Source organism: Macaca nemestrina, chromosome 17, assembly GCF_043159975.1.
Source record: "Macaca nemestrina isolate mMacNem1 chromosome 17, mMacNem.hap1, whole genome shotgun sequence".
Taxonomy (NCBI): Eukaryota; Metazoa; Chordata; class Mammalia; order Primates; family Cercopithecidae; genus Macaca; species Macaca nemestrina.
Genome location: NC_092141.1, coordinates 47109839 through 47130162, shown reverse-complemented (window position 1 = coordinate 47130162; position 20324 = coordinate 47109839). Strand labels below are relative to the sequence as shown.

The 20324-nt window shown below is 38.5% G+C and overlaps 1 protein-coding gene across 6 annotated transcripts in view; it reads left to right on the top strand.

Moving 5' to 3' along the window:
* LOC105476867 (ubiquitin specific peptidase 32) overlaps positions 1-20324 on the top strand; it is a 254106-nt gene that overhangs the window by 202697 nt on the left and 31085 nt on the right. For 3 of the 6 annotated variants that reach the window (XM_011733146.2, XM_071082796.1, XM_071082798.1), the window contains 10 exons: positions 2168-2360; positions 5214-5389; positions 6252-6392; positions 8690-8849; positions 13645-13799; positions 14768-14849; positions 16901-16975; positions 17487-17625; positions 17883-17988; positions 19756-19929. In XM_011733146.2, the coding sequence (XP_011731448.1) occupies positions 2168-2360; positions 5214-5389; positions 6252-6392; positions 8690-8849; positions 13645-13799; positions 14768-14849; positions 16901-16975; positions 17487-17625; positions 17883-17988; positions 19756-19929 (1401 nt within the window). The remainder of the gene's footprint in view (positions 1-2167; positions 2361-5213; positions 5390-6251; positions 6393-8689; positions 8850-13644; positions 13800-14767; positions 14850-16900; positions 16976-17486; positions 17626-17882; positions 17989-19755; positions 19930-20324) is intronic. The other 3 variants (XM_011733147.2, XM_071082797.1, XM_024791263.2) reach the window with 2 other exon arrangements.

Sequence of the window (20324 nt, the reverse complement as noted above, 5' to 3'; positions counted from 1 at the left end):
ACTTCTTTTTTGACATAGATCAGTTTGGTTCTACTGTCTTGTCTACAGGGTTTTGATTTCTAGGCTGGGCACAGTGGCTCACGCCTGTAATCCCAGCACTCTGGGAGGCCGAGGCAAGTGGATTGCTTGAGTTCAGGAGTTCGAGGCCTGTATGGTGAAACCCCATCTCTACTAAAAATACATCAATTAGCCGGGTGTGGTGGCAGGCACCTGTAGTTCCAGCTACTCAGGAGGCTGAGGCAGGAGAATCATTTGAAGCTAGAGGCAAAGGTTGCTGTGAGCCGGGACCGCACCACTGAACTCCAGCCTGGGCAACAGAGCTTGACTCTGTCTCAAAAAAAACAAAAACAAAAAAGAAAAAAAAAAGAATTTTGACTACTTTGGTGAATCATCTAAAAAAAATTGATGATCCAAAATGCATATGTAATATAGATATATATATTCCTAGTTATTAATCATTTTTTTAAGTATGGTCACCATTTTTCTCATATAATGCCATACAATTAACTTACATAAATAATTTTGCCATTTTTACTTAAAATTTAAAAAAAAATTGGGGCTACTCAAGTGAAGCAGTGGTAATGGACAAGGAACATAGAAATTTGTAACTGGTTGTGATTAATTAGTTGTTTAATCATATTTTCAAAGGAAACTTTGTCTTACTACTTTAAGTTAGAAAACTCGTGTCCGCTGGGCACAGTGGCTACGCCTGTAATCCTAGCCCTTTGGGAGGCCCAGGCAGGAGTATTGCTTGAGGCCAGGAGTTCAAGACTAACCTGGCCAACATAGTGAGACCCTGTCTCAAAAAAAAAAAAAAGTTATTGGGCATGGTGTCTCACGCCTGTAATCCCAGCACTTTGGGAGGCCCAGGCAGGCAGATAACCTAAGGTCAGGAATTCAAGACTAGCCTGGCCGGTATGGTGAAACTGTGTTTCTACTAAAAATACAAAAATTCTCCGGGCATGGTGGCACGCACCTGTAATTCCAGTTACTCGGGAGGCTGAGGCAGGAGAATTGCTTGAACCTGGGAGGTGGAGGTTGCAGTGACCCGAGATCGTGCCACTGCATTCTAGCCTGGGTGATACAGTGAGACTCTGTCTCAAAAAAAAAAAAAAGAAAAGGAAACTAGTGTCACTTGCCAGAAATAGAAGGCAATAATATTATTAAATTCCAGCTAATAGTATTGTCTTTTGAAGACTGCTATTTAGGACTGTTCTCTCTTTGTTAAAAACAGAAATAGAGAAAATATCAAATGTTAGATTAGCATATTAGCACCATATAAACAATACAATGTTTGGTGAAAGTAGAAAAATATGATTTTTTTTTTTTTTTTTTGAGAAAGAGTCTCACTCCATTGCCTAGGCTGGAGTACAGTGGCGTGATCTCAGCTCACTGCAACCTCCGCCTCCCGGGTTCAAGCGATTCTCTTGCCTCGGCCTCCCGAGTAGCTGGGATTACAGGAGCCCTCCACCACGCCCAGCTAATTTTTGTATTTTTAGTAGAGATGGGGTTTCACCATGTTGGTCAGGCTGGTCTTGAACTCCTGACCGTAAGTGATCTGTCTGCCTTGGACTCCCAAAGTGCTGCGATTAAAGGTGTGTTTAGTTATTGTAGAAAGTCACATAGCTATAAGTCATACATAGCAATGCCTTTCACTGTATGTACATACACCACTCATCTTTTACACATATATATTTTTTTCAGTCACAAGAACTAAAACACATAGTTATTGCTAAATGATGGAATCTGAGTACATGTGATATTTGTTTTCTTCATGTATTCTATATTTTCTACATTGACCATGTAATCTTTAATAATAAAAAAATTATATACATTCATGTACTATGAGAAGGAAAAGAAGAAAAAAATGTAAACTTTATTTACTTTTAATGTTAAAAAAAGGCTTCCAACAGAATAGAGTTTTATTACTTTATGTGGCACAAAATCCTTCACAGTCTGTTTTGTCTACCTTGCCAGTTTTATCTATACACATACTTTTCCTCCTTAAAGAGATTAAAATCTAGCTATGTATTAGAATGTTTTTAAATGTCTGTGGCCCACCATAGGAGACTTAGAAAAGTAGGTAATTGTGAGATTCGTTTCTGAAGACTACGTAGTTGTCAGATTATTAAACTTTGCTTCTTATCCTCTGGTTTCCTGATTTTAGGATACCAACCCTGTGGTAATTGAGCCATCATCTGTTTTGAATGGAGGAAAATACTCATTTGGAACTGCAGTCCATCCTATGGAGCAGGTCGAAGATAGAATTGGAAGCAGCCTCAGTTATGTTAATACTACAGAAGAGAAATTTTCAGACAACATTTCTACTGCATCTGAAGCCTCAGAAACTGCTGGCAGCGGTAAATATGACCTATTCCCCTGAGGTTTATTGGTTTATTCCCCATGGATAGGTCTTTTTTTTTTTTTTTTTCCGAGACAGAGTTTCACTCTTTCACCCAGGCTGGAGTGCAGTGGCATGATCTCTGCTCACCGGAACCTCCACCTTCCAGGTTCAAGCGATTCTCCTGCCTCAGCCTCCTGAGTAGCTGGGATTACAGGTGCCCACCATCACGCCCGGCTAATTTTTGTTTTTTTTTTTAGTAGAGATGGGGTTTCACCATGTTGGCCAGGCTGGTCTTGAACTCCCGACCTCATGATCTGCCCACCTCAGCCTCCCAAAGTGCTGGGATTACAGGTGTGAGCCACCCTGCCCGGCCTCCCCATGGATAGTTATAAAGGGAGTCTAATTTGACAGAGGCTGTAGTGAATAGGGTAATAGGAGATCAGGCTTCCATTAACGGAAATAAGTTTTAAATGAAATGGTCAATTGTAAAATTCTTGAATATATTAGTATTTTTACAAAGAAAACCTCTTTTCCATGTTATACTTCATTAAATATCTCAATATGGAAATATTTTCATTATTTTCTTTTGAGATAGGGTCTTGCTCTGTCACCCAGGCTGGAGTACAGTGGCAAAATCACAGCTTACTGCAGCCTCTGCCTCCTGGCCTCAAGCAGTTCTCCCACCTCAGCCTTCTAAGAAGCTGGGACTACAGGCACGTGCCACCATGCCCAGCTATTTTTTGGGGTTTTAATTTTAGAGATAGGGTTTTGCCATGTTGCCCAGGCTGGTCTCAAACTTCCAGGCTCAAGCGATCCTTCGGCCTCAGCCTTTGAAAGTGCTGGGATTACAGGCATGAGCCATCACACCTGGCTATTTTCATTATTTTCATCAATCAAGCCCCATCTTTCCATATTGCTATTAAATTTATTTAGTCAGTAAATTTAAATTTTCAAAGATAGTCATCTCCAGGACTCTCTCTAGCTATAAACATACTTTAATTAAATTAAATGCACCCCATAGCAGATTCTATCTATATTTCAGGCCAAAATATGGAGATTATTTTGTTAAAATACTGAGAAAGAATTCAGATGCCTCCCATAATTCCCTTTAGGTCTTGGTACTTACCTAAAACTTCATGTTTCCATATCTACAGGGAAGATGCTATGGTATTTCTGTGGCCCAGCCCAATTGAGTTGATTGCTAGTATTCTGGTACAGTAGCAGAACCCTCAGTCTTACCCTATTATTTATTTGTGTACTTAAAGAGACAGGGTGTCACTCTGTTGCCCAGGCTGTAGTGCAATGCCATGATCATAGCTCACTATGACCTCCAGTTCCTGGGCTTGAACGATCCTCCTGTCTCAGCCTACCTAGTAGCTAGGACTGCAGGTGTACACTGCCACACACAGCTAATTTTTTAATTGTTTTGTAGAGATGAGGTCTCATGTTTCCTGTGCTGGTTGCAATCTTCTGGCTTCAAGCAGTCCTCCAGCCTTGGCCTCCCAAAATGCTGAGATTACAGGCATAAGCCACTGCACCTAGCCTGTGTTATTATTTCTTTTTGTTGTTGTTGTTGAGACGGAGTCTCGCTCTGTCGCCCAGGCTGGAGTGCAGTGGCGTGATCTCTGCTCACTGCAAGCTCCACCTCTCGGGTTCACGCCATTCTCCTGCCTCAGCCTCCCGAGTAGCTGGGACTACAGGGGCCCACCACCACACCTGGCTAATTTTTTGTACTTTTAGTAGAGACGGGGTTTCACCGTGTTAGCCAGGATGGTCTCGATCTCCTGACCTTGTGATCTGCCCACCTTGGCCTCCCAAAGTTCTGGGATTACAGGCATGAGCCACCACGCATGGCCCTGTGTTATTATTTCTTCCAAGATAATTTTCCTTTTCTGTGGAAGGTGTAAGCAGATTGGACAGAGCTAGCATTTTCTTTACAAAGCTCCTTGTAGAATCTGCTTCTTCCCTCCCTTTCTGATATTATAAAGATCACTTAGCAGTCCTACAAGTGCTGTCATCAGCTTTAACACCAGGATTATTTCTTAACCCTATCTAAAGATCTTGTTTGGTATGTGCTTACCATATAACCTGTGACACCCAAAGGCTGCATATCACAGGCAGAAGGTTACAAAGTAATGACTGCTACAATGTTTACCAAAGATTAGCATGTAGTTGACAGTTGAAATGCCTTAAAATACCACTGAGGTTCACAACTCTAAGCCATGGTTAATCATTTTCTGTGCATATTTTCCTATTGTAAAGATAATGTGTTTCTTTCAAAAGAACTCATGAACATTGAGTTCATAGATAAAATAGGATCTATTCACACTGAGGTTCACAGCTCTAAACCATGGTTAATCATTTTCTGTGCATATTTTCCTATTGTAAAGGTAATGTATTTCTTTCAAAAGAATTCGTGAACATTGAGTTCATAGATAAAATAGGATCTAGCTCCCAGTATTCTTTTGTTGGAATTCTTGTTTTAGTTCTTTTTAATTTAGTGACTTCATATCACCATTATCTACCGAGAACATTTGGAATATTTTTCTAGTTTTAGGAAAATAATTAAAGGATGCTATATGAAAGCCCAGCTACTTAGCCAGCTCCTCCCTTCCAATAGGAGGACATATAATTCTCATTATGAATTATTAGATATTCTAATAATTTTAAAAGCTCTTATTTTTAGTACCATGCTATGTATTGTCCAGAGAAGGATAACATTTCTTGTCTTCTACAGAACTACCAGAATCTGAATCTGTACGGACATGTCAACAGAGTAATACAATACATGGGCATTGAGTTCATGTCCTCAAGCCTGTTTATGTATAATAACTAAAAATAAGAGATTCCATCCTCTTTTTTTTCATAGGCTTTCTGTATTCTGCCACACCAGGGGCAGATGTTTGCTTTGCTCGACAACATAACACTTCTGACAATAACAACCAGTGTTTGCTGGGAGCCAATGGGAATATTTTGTTGCACCTTAACCCTCAGAAACCAGGGGCTATTGATAATCAGCCGTTAGTAACTCAAGAACCAGTAAAGGTAAGTAATTTTACATCTAAACTTAAAATTATTCTCTTGCAAGCTATTAATAAATTTCATTCCAGAGGTTTTAGCACATAGCAAAACATTGGAGGTTCATTTAATTACTCTATTATAGATGGAAATCTCTTTGTATAGTACATTTCTGTGAGAATATTTATGATTTGGAACTTATATAGAAGTAGTTTGGTGACCCTTGGTAATATTGTTATTCTTACTTAGGACAGCTATTCTGAAAATGTTGTTTCACATACACTATGAGTTTTTTTTTTTCCCCCAAACTAGTATTTTTTATTGTTTGAAAGAAATCTGTGAAGTTATTTCAAGTACTTTGGTGATTTTTCCAAGTGATATGCTTTGAGTTTCATTTCTTCCATAGTTTATTTTGAAAGTCAAAAATAAAAATCTCTCATTAAAAATTCAGTTTTTTGGCTGGGTGCGGTGGCTCATGCCTGTAATCCTAGCACTTTGGGAGGCCGAGGTGGGCAGATCACCTGAGGTTAGGAATTCGAGACCAGCCTGGCCAACATGGTGATATCCTGTCTCTACTAAAAATGCAAAAATTAGCCGGGTATGGTGACGTGTGCCTGTAATCCCAGCTACTCAGGAGGCTGAGGCAAGATAATCGATGGAACCCCGGAGGTGGAGGCTGCAGCGAGCCAAGATCGTGCCACTACACTCCAGCCTGGGCGACAGAACAAGACTCCATCTCCAAAAAAAAAAAAAAAAAAAAATTAAGTTTGTCCAGCAACATGAAACTCGGTGGTGATATATGAGTTTGTTTTCCTATATCTAGGTATTGCTGAGACCCAAAAACCTTTGTAATATTGAAAGTCAACATTGTCATTCTATTCTTTCTCAGGCTACATCATTAACACTAGAAGGAGGACGATTAAAACGAACTCCACAGCTGATTCATGGAAGAGATTATGAAATGGTCCCAGAACCTGTGTGGAGAGCGCTTTATCATTGGTATGGAGCAAACCTGGCCCTACCTAGACCAGTAAGTATAGCTAATAGTGCCTTGTATAAGGAGCAGTCATAGATGGGGGTCTTCTGTTACTTTTTCTACATGACTCTCACCACAAACTAGCTCTTACCTTGTGGTAGAAGAGTGTTCTGAACCTGTTTGGATTAACTGAACAATGTTAGGTTCCTTCACATTCATTCATTCATTCATAAATAAAGGCAAGGAAATAGGAGGCTGTTGAATGTGTTATCCACATAAAAGTAGACATCACCTAAAATATGCGGAACTTAGGCTGGAGGGAAAGACAGGCCAAGAGCCAGTGCCAAAAAGTTCAGTGAATGTAGGGTGTGGTACAGCGGTTATTTCTGAAACTACTATTCCTAACAGTCACACAGGTATCTAGTTAGGGACTGGATTCTTCTTGTAGCTTTTGGTGGATTTTTGTGGTTTATGTTTTTGAAAGAGGGGCATATAAAAGATCACAGCATAGGATAACAATATTATATTAAAATATTAGTATATAGCACCATTTGTTGTGCTTACACAGTAAACAGCACTTGGTACTCTGTACACTCACTTTTTACATTGTTGATGCAGTAAAATATAACAAGATGTTTTGGTGGGGATTTTTTGGTGTATTAAGAAACACTCTTCTGCCTGTAATCCCAGCACTTTGGGAGGCCAGGGTGGGCGGATCACGAGGTCAGAGGGTCGAGACTAGCCTGGCCAACATAGTGAAACCCCGTCTCTAATAAAAATACTAAAATTAGCTGGTGTGGTGGCACGTGCCTGCACTCCCAGCTACTCGTTAGGCTGAGGCAGGAGAATCGTTTGAACCCAGGAGGCAGAGGTTATAGTGAGCCAAGACTGCACCATTGCACTCCTGCCTGGGTGACAGAGTGGGACTCCATCTCAAAAAAAAAAAAAAAAAAAAAAAGAAACACTCTTCCCTTTATAATGTCCAAGTTAAAACTTCCTTATGCCAGGAAGGTTTTGTATAGATGAGATATGGTACTTTAACTTCTAAAAGAGTAAAAATCTGTTATAAAACAGACTAATGTAATTTCGATGTTGATTTTGAGTTCCTAATAATTATGTTTATGAAAAATAACTTGAAGCTGCAGGGTTGGAACAATCATCCCACCTCACCCTCCCCAGTAGCTAAGACTACAGGCACACACCACCATAACAGCTAATTTTTAAATGTTTTAAGAGACAGAATCTTGTTGTATTGCCCAGGCTGGTCTGGAACTCCTGGTCTCAAGCAGTCCTTCTGCCTTGGCCTCCCAAAGTACTGGTATTACAGGCATGAACCACTGCACCTGGCCTGTAGTGTTGTTTTTATTTGATTCTTTATTGCTTCCTCTTGATACTAAAAAAAAAGGTTCTGTTGCAGAAGATACTGGTTACGAGAGTAAAGGAAAATAAAACCTGGTCACCTGAGACTTAAAAGACTCCGTAAGAGTTTCTGTTTTAAAGAGTTTCAGTGTTAACCCTGCTATCCTTTTAGAATATGAAATTGATAATGTACTACTCTTACAATATTTTGATAATTAAATGTTTTCCTGTGTCTGTGGGCTTGTAAGCAGGTTAAAACTACTTAAAAACCCTGTTCCAATCATGTGAAATCTGAGTTTTTTACATCCGAATGTTTTGTTTAAGTCATAGACAAAACATATATGAACAGACTGGTTACACAAGTAGAACATAGTAAATTTTTATGTGGGAACAGTTGTGTCCTCACTACTAATACAAAAAATAAAATTTTAAGCAATTTATAATACTCTTCATATTAACAAAATGTGGATGTTTCTAAATGATGTCCAGTGATAAGGTTTTATGAGAGTAGTATACTCATACATTACTGGCAATAGTGTAAATTGCTAAACTTTAGATGGCAGCATGACTATATAGCTAATGAATACTTCCATAGTTTTTGACTTTTAACTCAATTTTTATTAATTTGTCCTTAAAATGTCAGTCATTTATATACATGAAACATGTTAAAATGAAAAGGCTGATGATGTGAGGGTAGTAGAATTATAGATAATACTTAAAGGAGTTTTTTTTCCTCAGTGTTGTTACTTGCTTTTAAATAAAAGGGGAGAAGATATCTACAAGGAGTTATAATCTTAGGAAATGGGTTTCAGAGCAGGAATTTAACAGTATTCAGATTCATATAACTTAAATGTGTGAGTTTCGGTAATTACTGAAATGTAGCTAGTGAACTTGTTGGACATTTGGTTTAGAAATAAATCTCATAAGTTAGATTAAAATGGCAAGTTTTGTTTCTTTTTTTAGTGGTCTCTTTTTATCTTTTAAAACAATAGGTGATCAAGAACAGCAAGACAGACATCCCAGAGCTGGAATTATTTCCCCGCTATCTTCTCTTCCTGAGACAGCAGCCTGCCACTCGGACACAGCAGTCTAACATCTGGGTGAATATGGGTATGATGAGCCTGAGAATGTTTCCTCAGCATTTCCCGAGAGGTAACTTAAGAATGCAGCAAGAATACCATGCATTTCCTGAAAAAAAAAAAAAAAGAAGAAAACTATGTTGCTCGAAGTCTGGTGCCACTGTATTGATACACATTCCCATCAGCTTTCCTACAGATTTCAGTAATTAATTTTTACGGGTCTTAGATCTACGGTCATGCGCAAGACTAGATGAGGGGTCGAAGCAAAAATCCCAACAGCAAACTGAGATAGGATGTTTCCTTTTCTACTTACAAAGAAAATAAATAGAAATATATTTTACGTGCTTTATTTCTTTGAGATAAGCCATTGTAAATTGTTACTAGACTAAGTAGTAGTCTACCAGTCATTGACTGGTCTTTTCAACTCCACTCAAATTTGTAAAATGTAATGCCTTTTATACTATCATTTTTGTTTTTTAAGGTTTTTGTTGTTGTTTGGTTTTTTGGCAAAACATGATACATTTCTCATGCTTGATCCTAAAGAGGCTTTATATAAGAGACAGACAGTACAGAGCAAAAGGGATATTTTTGAAAATTAAAGTGATATATTTGCTTTGAAAAAACATGAAGCCTATCAAAATGACATATAAATTAGTTCCCTTTTTAATGTATAACATGCAAAAAGTTGCCCTTTCATTTCTCTATAAGGTTAAACTTTATTGATGGGCAAGACTTTGCTCTGTGCTTTTGCTTTGCAAATATTTGAAATTATTCTTCAGCAGCAAAGAAATAATAAGCTGGGCTCAGTGGCTCATGCCTGTAATCCCACACTTTGGGAGGCCGAGGTGGGCACATTACTTGAGGTTAGGAGTTCAAGACCAGCCTGGCCAACATGAACCCTGTCTCTACTAAAAATACAAAAATTAGCTGGGTGTGGTGGTGCTGTAATTTCAGCTACTTGGGAGGCTGGGGCAAGAGAATCGCTTGAACCCAGGAGATGGAGGTTACAGTGAGCCAAGATCACACCACTGCACTATAGCCTGGGTGACGGAGTGAGACTCTGTCTCAAATAATAATAATAAGGAGCAACCATTTACACAAATTATCAGACTATATTAACAATACCAGCATGTTATTATAATTAAAATAACTTAGTATGCAAGAACTACCTCTAAACCCCAACCAAAATAAGTACTCTGTCTCCTTTGAAATTGAACAGGGTTAGTTTTGTATCTTCATTAAAGGTTATGTTAATATAATATATAAAGATTCTTTTTTTTTTTTTTTGAGACGGAGTCTTGCTCTTTCGCCTAGGCTGGAGGGCAGTGGCACGATTTCAGCTCACTGCAATCTCCGCCATTCTCTTGCCTCAGCCTCTTGAGTAGCTGGGACTACAGGCACCCGCCACCACGCCCGGCTAATTTTTTGTATTTTTAGTAGAGATGGGGTTTCGCTGTGTTAGCCAGGATGGTCTCAATCTCCTGAACTCATGATCCGCCCGCCTCAGCCTGTTTGGTAAGAATTCTTTCAAAAATGTTTGGTAATAATTATAGCAAAGCATTGGCCTCTGCCTACCAAACTTTGTCTTTGGGGAAAACAGCAAAATCAAAGAACAGTGAGGCCGGGCATGGTGGCCGATGTCTGTAATCCCAACAGATTGGGAGGCTGGGGAGGAGGATCATTTGAAGCCAGGAGTTCGAGACCAGCCTGGGCAACATAGTAAGATCCTGTCTCTACAAAAAAATTTTTTAATTAGCTGAGCATAATGGTGTGCCCTGTAGTCTCAGCTACTCAAGAGGCTGAGGTGGGAAGATCTCTTAAGCCCAAGAGTTCAAGGCTGTGGTGAGCTATGATTATGCCACCATACTCCAGCCTGGGCAACAGAGCAAGAGCTTGTCTCTAAAAAAAATAAAGACAAAAAGAAGGAACCATATTTTTAAAAAGGAACAGTGAGATAGAACCTTTATGAAACATTCTTGATTTAATTTTCCGTTAGAAATATTAGCCTTGCTTCCATGGCACCCATTACAACTTTTTCAGTTCTCTTTGAAAGATAACATGAGGCCGGGTGCAGTGGCTCATGCCTGTAATCCCAGCACTTTGGGAGGCCGAGGCTGGTGAATCACCAGAGGTCAGGAGTTTGAGACCAACCTGGTCAACATGGCGAAACCCCATCTTTACCAAAAATACAAAAATTAGCCAGGTGTGGTGGGCAGGTGCCTGTAATCCCAGCTACTCGTGAGGGTGAGGCATGAGAACTTCTTGAACCCAGGAGGCAGAGGTTGCAGTGAGCCGAGATCGCAGCACAGCACTCCAGCCTGGGCAACAGAGTGAGACTCTGTCTCAAACAAAAAAATAAAAGAAAGATAACATGAGAGGCAAGATGTGTTGCTGTGCTTTTAGTAGGTATTCTTTGTAACTCTTGTGCTGATCCTAGATTTTTGCTGCTTCTATAAATTCTGCTAGATTTGTTGGTGCGATTCAAAAGCACAACATTATGTATAATAAGTGGCTGCCTGCTTAATGAGCTATGCTATAAAAACTTTCTAAAACTCAAATTTTTGTATTGTGGCTTAGGACAATAGAGATTGACTTGAACACTATAAACTATATGCTCTTGAATCCTAGAACTGCGTATTTCAGATGCTCCAAATTTGTTTTTAGTTTGAAATTTTATTCCTTGCTAATTAGTTGTGAAATCAATCATTAATCATTTTAAATTTTATAAAAATATGCTTTCTTGCTGTACTCTTATAACTAATCCTAAAATGTATAATTGGAGAAATTTGCTCTTTTGTTTTCTTTTAGAGATTATCCTTTGCTTGTTAATTGTAAAAGATTTGCTTGCTATGTGTTTAAAAACTGATCACGGATTTTGTTCTGCCGTAACATAATGTTCATCTTTCTCAAATACTCAATTTGTTACAGTTGTTTACTAGGCTCTTTTATTCCTTTTGAAGTGACAAGTATTCAAACCTTGTTACAGTTACAATGACTTAAATGTAGCCTTTTCTACAGACAAGGCCATAGAAGGCGTTGTTTTTAGATGACTTTTTAGCCTACCTTAGGTGAGGGAATTCCTTTTCTGAGGTTCTAAAAATGTAGATGATGCCCACATTTTTCTCAGCTTTATTTAGTGAGGAAGACTCACTAAAAACATGTTTCAGGAAGAAAAAAAATCTAACTCGTGGTTGAATGGGTGGAAAATTATTTGGAATGTACATTATATTGATAAGTTTATATTTTTAAGTTGGGTTGCTTGATAAAATACAGCCTCGGCAGAGATGACTGTTTTAAGCCACAGCTTTTGTCTAGATTTTTGGCTAAATAGTTAACCAGGGTTTGATGAGCTTTTTTTTTTTTTTTTGCTGCCTCTCTTTGATTTCCGTAATCTCTTGTCATTTCATACCTCTCCTCTTTTGAAGTATGTAGTGAGACCTGATATATTCTTTCTTCGCTCTTTATTCTTTTCCCCTGTATTACCACTCTTCTTATTTCTACCTTTAGCCCTTCAGGAATTCAAGGTCATGTCTGTCATCATCTTACTGGGTGGACAGGCTAATATGATTTTTTTTTCCTTATAGGGCATTTACTTATTTGGCCATGGAAAACTTCTTGGTTGCATTTTGAAACTCTGTTTTGGCCAAGTGTGGTAGCTCACACACTTGTAATATCAGTTTGTAATCCCAGCACTTTGGGAGGCCAAGGTGGGATGATTCCCTGAGCCCTGGAGTTCAAGACCAGCCTGGGTAGGAAGCTAAGGTGCGAGGATCACTTGAATGAGGGAGGTTGAGGCTGCACAGAGCCATGATTGCTGCACTGCACTACAGCCTGAGCAACAGAATGAGACCTTATCTCAAATAATGATAATAATGATAATAATAATAATAATAATAAACTCTGTTTGGCTATGTAGAGTCTATACCTATTTAGAATTTTAAGTTGAATTCTTTTTTTTTTTAATTGATATGTAATAGATATACCTATGTTTTCTGGTGCAGGTGTACCACTGTGCCAGATAATTGAGCTACTTAATGACTGAGAGTGATGGGATTAGTGATTCAAAGAAAGTTTAGGAAAGTGGACCAGGTGAATCCAATTATCTATCTGTGAGATTCAAATCCCATCCCATTTTCTCTCTTCCACTGAGGTTTTTCTTTTTTTTAACTCTGTCTTAATTTTTTTTTCCACTGAGTTTTATTTCATTTTGCTATTGACTGTGACTCAGCTGAGTGCAGCCAGATATCAATGCCAATTGTTTTCTGGCATGTTCCTACTCTTCTTGGTATCCAAATATTGCCAGTTATTTAGACCTTGGGCCTTGGGCCTTTGCTCATCTTTTCAAAGTTGAGACTTTGGACTTTAAAACACCTGGAAGGCTGGGCTTGGTGGCTCACGTCTGTAATCCCAGCACTTTGGGAAGCCAAGGCAGGTGGATCTCTTGAGCCCAGGAGTTAGAGACCAGCCAGGGCAACATGGCCAAGACCCTGTCTCTACCCAAAAATATACAAAAATTAGCCAGATGTGGTGGCATATGCCTGTAGTACCAGCTACTCAGGAGGCTGAGGTGGGAGGATTGCTTGAGCCCTGGAGGTGGAGGCTACGGTGAGCCAAAATCACAGCACCGCACTCTAGCCTGGGCAGCATAACAAAACTCCATCTATTAAAAACAAACAAACAAACAAAAAGAACTTGGGTCTTCTGTCTGCATTTTAAAGCTTTTTGGTACTCTTCGTTTATAAAATTATTACACCTGTAGTTCTCATTTCTCATCATTATTTCCTAAAATAGTATGGTCCCCATTGGTGAGAGGGGTGCTTCTTTTTTCACATCTGCCTTTTTTCTTACTGTGATTACTGTAACCATAGGAAATGTACCTTCTCCGAATGCACCTTTAAAGCGGGTATTAGCCTATACAGGCTGTTTTAGTCGAATGCAGACCATCAAGGAAATTCACGAATATCTGTCTCAAAGGCTGCGCATTAAAGAGGAAGATATGCGCCTGTGGCTATACAACAGTGAGGTAAGAGGCATCTCAGAGTCATGGAGAGCCTGATTGTTGGTATTTTTAAAATTTTAAATAGTAAAAGAAATTTGCTAATCTTATTTGTATTGTTCCAATTTTAGTACACATGTTGCCAAAGAGCACAAGGATGATCAAATGTTAAATCATGTTTCATGAGTATGGGGATTTTGCCTATAGTAATTATGCTAAAAGCCATGTCTAGGATATCAGTGAAAAGTTCATCTTTTAAGATACTATCTGTGTACTTGTAATATTTGTCTCTAAGATCCATAATAGCAATTGATCAGCATGGACAGTACCATCTTACAAAGATTATTGCTACATATAAAGATTACGTGTTTTACATGTTACAAATATTGTATGTTATATTATAAACTAATGGTGTGGCTCAATGCCTGTAATGCCAGCACTTTGGGAGGCCAAGATGGGTGGATCAACAGAGGTCAGGAGTTTGAGACCAGCCTGGCCAACAAGGTGGTGAAACCCTGTCTCTACTAAAAATACAAAAATTAGCTGGACTTGATGGCGTGCGCCTGTAGTCTCAGCTACTCAGAAGGCTGAATCAGGAGAATTGTTTGAACCCAGAGGTGGAGGTTGCAGTGAGCCTAGATAGCACCACTACACTCCAGCCTGGGCAACAGAGCCACACTCTATCTCAAAAAAAACAAAAACAAAAGCAAACAAACAAAAAAAAACTTATTCATGTAACCAGCCACCACCTGTTCCCCAAAAACCTATTGAAATTTTTAAAAAGAGAAAGATAATGCTTATGAAGTATACATTGTCTTTCTCTCATATTGCCACTTAAATTATAAATATTTATGAACAACTATAGTAGGCCAGATATTTGTGATATAAGTTATGTAACTACAAATAATTTTTTTTAATTGTTACTCATTTTTATCTCTGTATTTGTTTCTAGTTTACTAACCAAATAACAAAAACATTTCCTCCTCCTTACACAGAACTACCTTACTCTTCTGGATGATGAGGATCATAGATTGGAATATTTGAAAATCCAGGATGAACAACACCTGGTAATTGAAGGTACAAGATGGAAGCATGCATCTATATTAAATTTTCAAGGGGAAGAATTTAAAGTTACTAATAACCCATTTTATAATTTTCCCCAAGACAACTATTATTTGATCATTATGTTTTTATGGTAAAGAAACCCTTTGGAAAAAAAAGAAAAAGAAAACCCTTTGAACTCTTATGTAATCCTACCATACGATTTAGATTGCTTTAAAGGAAAAATATCCTGTTTTTAGTCATTGACTGACAAAGGATGGGAATGGTAGATTTAAAAAAGTGAATTCAGAGGCCGGGCGCGGTGGCTCACGCCTGTAATCCCAGCACTTTGGGAGGCCGAGATAGGCAGATCACGAGGTCAGGAGATCGAGACCATCCTGGCTAACACGGTGAAACCCCATCTCTACTAAAAATACAAAAAATTAGTTGGGTGTGGTGGTGGGCACCTGTAATTCCAGCTACTCGGGAGACTGAGGCAAGAGAATGGCGTGAACTCGGGAGGCGGAGCTTGAAGTGAGCCGTCATGGCCCCATTGCACTCCAGCTTGAGGGACAGAGCGAGACTCCGTCTCAAAAAAAAAAAAAAAACAGTGAATTCAGTTTACAAATTTTTTTTTTTTTTTTTTTTTTTTTGAGACGGAGTCTCGCTCTGTCGCCCAGGCTGGAGTGCAGTGGCGCAATCTCGGCTCACTGCAAGCTCCGCCTCCCGGGTTCACGCCATTCTCCTGCCTCAGCCTCCCGAGTAGCTGGGACTACAGGCGCCCGCCCCTGCGCCTGGCTAATTTTTTCTATTTTTAGTAGAGACGGGGTTTCACCATGGTCTCGATCTCCTGACCTTGTGATCCGCCCACCTCGGCCTCCCAAAGTGCTGGGATTACAGGCGTGAGCCACCACGCCCGGCCAACTTTCTTGCATAGTTAGTAGCACAGGCTTTCATTAGTCATCAACACTGGCTACTCACTGACAGAGCTACTTGTATATTCATAGATTTACACACTGGCATGCACATGTTATTAAAAACTCTTTAAGTGTATCTTTTCCCATCCAGTTTTGTGGCAACATTGTTAGTTGCCTTTGTATTAAAATGAATAGGCTGGGCGCAGTGGCTCATGCCTTTAATCCCAGCACTTTGGGAGGCTGAGGCGGGTGGATCACTTGAGGCCAGGAGTTCGAGACCAGCCTGGCCAACATGGTGAAACCTGTCTCTACTAAAAATACAAAAATTAGCTGGGTGTGGTGGCACGCGCCTGTAGTCCCAGCTACTCAGGAAGCTGAGGCGCTGAGAATCAGTCAAGTCCAGGAGGCAGAGGTTGCAGTGATTCAAGATCATGTCACTGCACTCCAGCCTAGGGGACAAAACCAGACTGTCTAAAAAAAAAAAAAAAAACGGGAAAAAATTACCCTGACAGCTGTTACAATTTAAGAAAGAATTATAATATTCCTAATGTTTTAAGTATAAGAAATTCTATTGTTTCCGAACTTTAATTACTTCTGTAGATGGTTGAGTATAATTTTACTTCAAGTTGGTAATTGAGGGAAAGGATTATTCAAACCAAGTGACTTTAAAGTTCTCAATATGAAGAATAGGAATGGTTTTAGAGCCAATTACAGGCATGTGCTGCATAAAGATGTTTCAGTCAACAAAAGACCTGTGTACAGCGGTGGTCCCGTAAGATTATAATACGATATTTTTACTTGTACCTTTTGTATGTTCTAACACGTTAGATACACGAATACTTACCATTATGTTACAGTTGCCTACAGTGTTCAATACAGTAACATGCTGTACAAGTTTGTAACCAAGGAGAAACAGCCTATACCGTACATAGCTTAGGTTTGTGTAAGTACACTCCGTGTTGTTCACACAAAGACATAATCACCTAGTGATGCATTTCTCAGAATGTAACTCCATTGTTAAGCAACGCATGTACTAAAATTAACTAGATTTTAAAACTTCTGATTTAGGAATAAGATGTCTTTAAAAAAAAAAAAAAAAAAAGCAGAAGCAATCGAGTGGGTGTAAATTAGATAGATAAGAAATTAACACATTCCTATCTGTCCTTCCAGTTCGCAACAAAGATATGAGTTGGCCTGAGGAGATGTCTTTTATAGCAAATAGTAGTAAAATAGATAGACACAAGGGTAAGTCTCCAGTATTATTTTTTAAAGAGATTATTTTAAATGTATTCTTTTTTTTTTCTTCTCTCAACTATTAAAGTGCTAATAACTTTTGGTTTTCTAGTTCAAAAGTAATTAGGCCCCTGCTTCTTTTTCTTTTCTCCTGAAGCAGCATTTGATGTTGGCAAACCCACCATCAAATTATTTTCCAGATTTCTAACTCTGCAATTAAATAATTTACATGTTTTAAAAGACATACTAGATAGAAGAAGAATTGTTTGAATTCTTTTGAAAAATCATAGCAATTAAAAAGAATAATTGCTGCTTCTGGGTTACAAATGAGCATGGATCATCACTGTTACCAGACACTCCATGAAAAGCCTTCTCTAGCATTTCAAAGACCTGCTAGAGAATTATTAGCACCATTTAGCTGATTATGAGAGTTATAAAAAATCTTTTCATTGAATGTAATTAACTGTTTGTGCTATGGCATATTACTACAGCTAAGCTTTGGTTCTCATATTGTTTGTTCCAGTTCCCACAGAAAAGGGAGCCACAGGTCTAAGCAACCTGGGAAACACATGCTTCATGAACTCAAGCATCCAGTGTGTTAGTAACACACAGCCACTGACACAGTATTTTATCTCAGGGAGACATCTTTATGAACTCAACAGGTAATCTTTCTTGAGTCACTGGCCTCTTAACTTGTGACTTTGATATAAACCCAATATCACCTAAATTTCCTCTTTTTTTACCCTGCGGGAGAAAGACTTTATCTTATTTGCCCTATTTAATATGAAATAGGCCAAGGAATACATCTCTTGTTTCAAAAAGAAAAGATATTTTGATGTGAGATGCTAGGCATTTTTGTGCCCACATGATTGTGATTTATGAGAATCTTTGGCAACAAATTTTCCTCTCAAACTTCTAGGACAAATCCCATTGGTATGAAGGGGCATATGGCTAAATGCTATGGTGATTTAGTACAGGAACTTTGGAGTGGAACTCAGAAGAATGTTGCCCCATTAAAGCTTCGGGTAAGCAGGTTAAAATAATATAAAAGTATGTAATTCCTAAATAGTTGTTTAATCATTTTTCTCTACTTGTTTTTTGTGTTTAGCCTTTTAGCTTAATAAATGTTTTTGGATCCTTCACTTGGTATAAACAAGATGCCAAATTCTTTTGCTTGTTTAAATATATGCAAAATACTACTGTATATGTAGTGGGTAGGAAAAAGACCAAAGGTGCACTGTAAATTTGGGATATCATTCATTTTACTAATTTGTCAAACATCTTATATGAAGAGTAAACCTTTTTTGGTAATACTTCACTATTAGCGATATTCTAACTGCAAGGTGGACCTCAGAGTCTTATTAATTACATCCAATCCAATACATTTTCAACATAACTAAGATAATTCTGTCTTTAGAATATAAAGAAGTAGGCTGGGCGCAGGGGCTCACGCCTGTAGTCTCAGCATTTTGGGAGGCCAAGGCAGGTGGATCACTTGAGGTCAGGAGTTCAAGACCAGCCTGGGCAACATGGCAAAACCCTGTCTCTACTAAAAAAAAATTAGCCGGGCATGGTGGCGCATGCCTGTAATCCCAGCTACTTGGGAGGCTGAGGCACAAGAAATGTTTGAACCTGGGAGGAGGAGTTTGCAATGAGCCAAGATTGCACCACTGCACTCCAGTCTGGGCAACAGAGTAAGACTCTGTCTCCAAAAAGAAAAAAAAAACGTGGCAGGATGAATGAATGAAACTAATGAATATAAGTTTTATATTAATATCAGATGTAGTAGATTTTAGTGAAGTTAGGATCATTCATTATTTTTATTTAAATACAAAGCAAAAGCTTTTTATATTACAAATTAATAACTATAATAGCTACACATTTAACTACTTACCTCTTGCCAGGCACTATTCTAATTAATGTATATGCATTAACTCATTTAATCCTCTAAGTAGTTCTATAATATAATGCAGTTAATAAAAGTTAGAATGCAACAAGACCAGAAAATGTGATTGTTGAAGACATTACATTATATAAAATACTATATACACATATTATTTTATACATGTATTATGTATTATTATATACACATTATGCATGCATTGTGTATATATTATGTACCTATAAAGTATACATTTTTTTTTTTTTTTTGAGACGGAGTCTTGCTCTTTTGCCCAGGCTGGAGTGCAGTGGCCGGATCTCAGCTCACTGCAAGCTCCGCCTCCCGGGTTTATGCCATTCTCCTGCCTCAGCCTCCCCAGTAGCTGGGACTACAGGCGCCCACCACCTTGCCCTGCTAGTTTTTTGTATTTTTTAGTAGAGACGGGGTTTCACTGTGTTAGCCAGGATGGTCGCAATCTCCTGACCTCGTGATCCACCCGTCTCGGCCTCCCAAAGTGCTGGGATTATAGGCTTGAGCCACCGCGCCCGGCCAAAATATACATATTTTATATGCTTATAAAAATGTGTAAAACATTATAGAACAGGATTATCTTTCAATGCGAGCAAATGCTGTTTTACTATTTCTGTCTTAAATAACATCTATGTGCCTGAAGAACAGTTGACTGAACTAAGGACACAGTATTGGCCAAAATACTTCTTTTTTTTTTTTGTCATTTGACATTAAGATTCAAAAGATTTCATGATTATCCAAAATATATTTGTTGAAATGGAGGCAGACTAAGTACTATACTATTTATTTTCTTACAATGGCTCTGATTGGATTATAGGACATACTCATTCCAAATTTTATGGGTAGGAAATAATGACCGTGACTCCTCTTATATTTATAGTGGACCATAGCAAAATATGCTCCCAGGTTTAATGGGTTTCAGCAACAAGACTCCCAAGAACTTCTGGCTTTTCTCTTGGATGGTCTTCATGAAGATCTCAACCGAGTCCATGAAAAGCCATATGTGGAACTGAAGGACAGTGATGGCCGACCAGACTGGGAAGTGGCTGCAGAGGTTTGTCAGTTTTGAGTTTCTAATGTAAGCAATAGACAAAATGTTCTGGCCACAAATACATGTAGCACAATTTAAATGCAAACTAAACTATTCTGAGATCAGAATTTTACTGCGAAAATGAAGGAATTTCTATCTGTATGCTTAATGCTTATGCAGTGTTGCCAAAACAAAAACACCTTTAATGAAAATAGAAAACTGTTGCTATTTCACATTGTAAACTTTATAGTACTGGATGTAGGAATAAGTATCCAGTGGAATTTAAAGAGTCCCCATAATTGCTAAAGTAATGCATACAGTGACCTATAGGCATGCTTTATACTTGTTAATGGACAAATAACTTTAATATTTACCATTGTTACTGTGATAAGAACAAATGAAAAATAGGATATTCCATC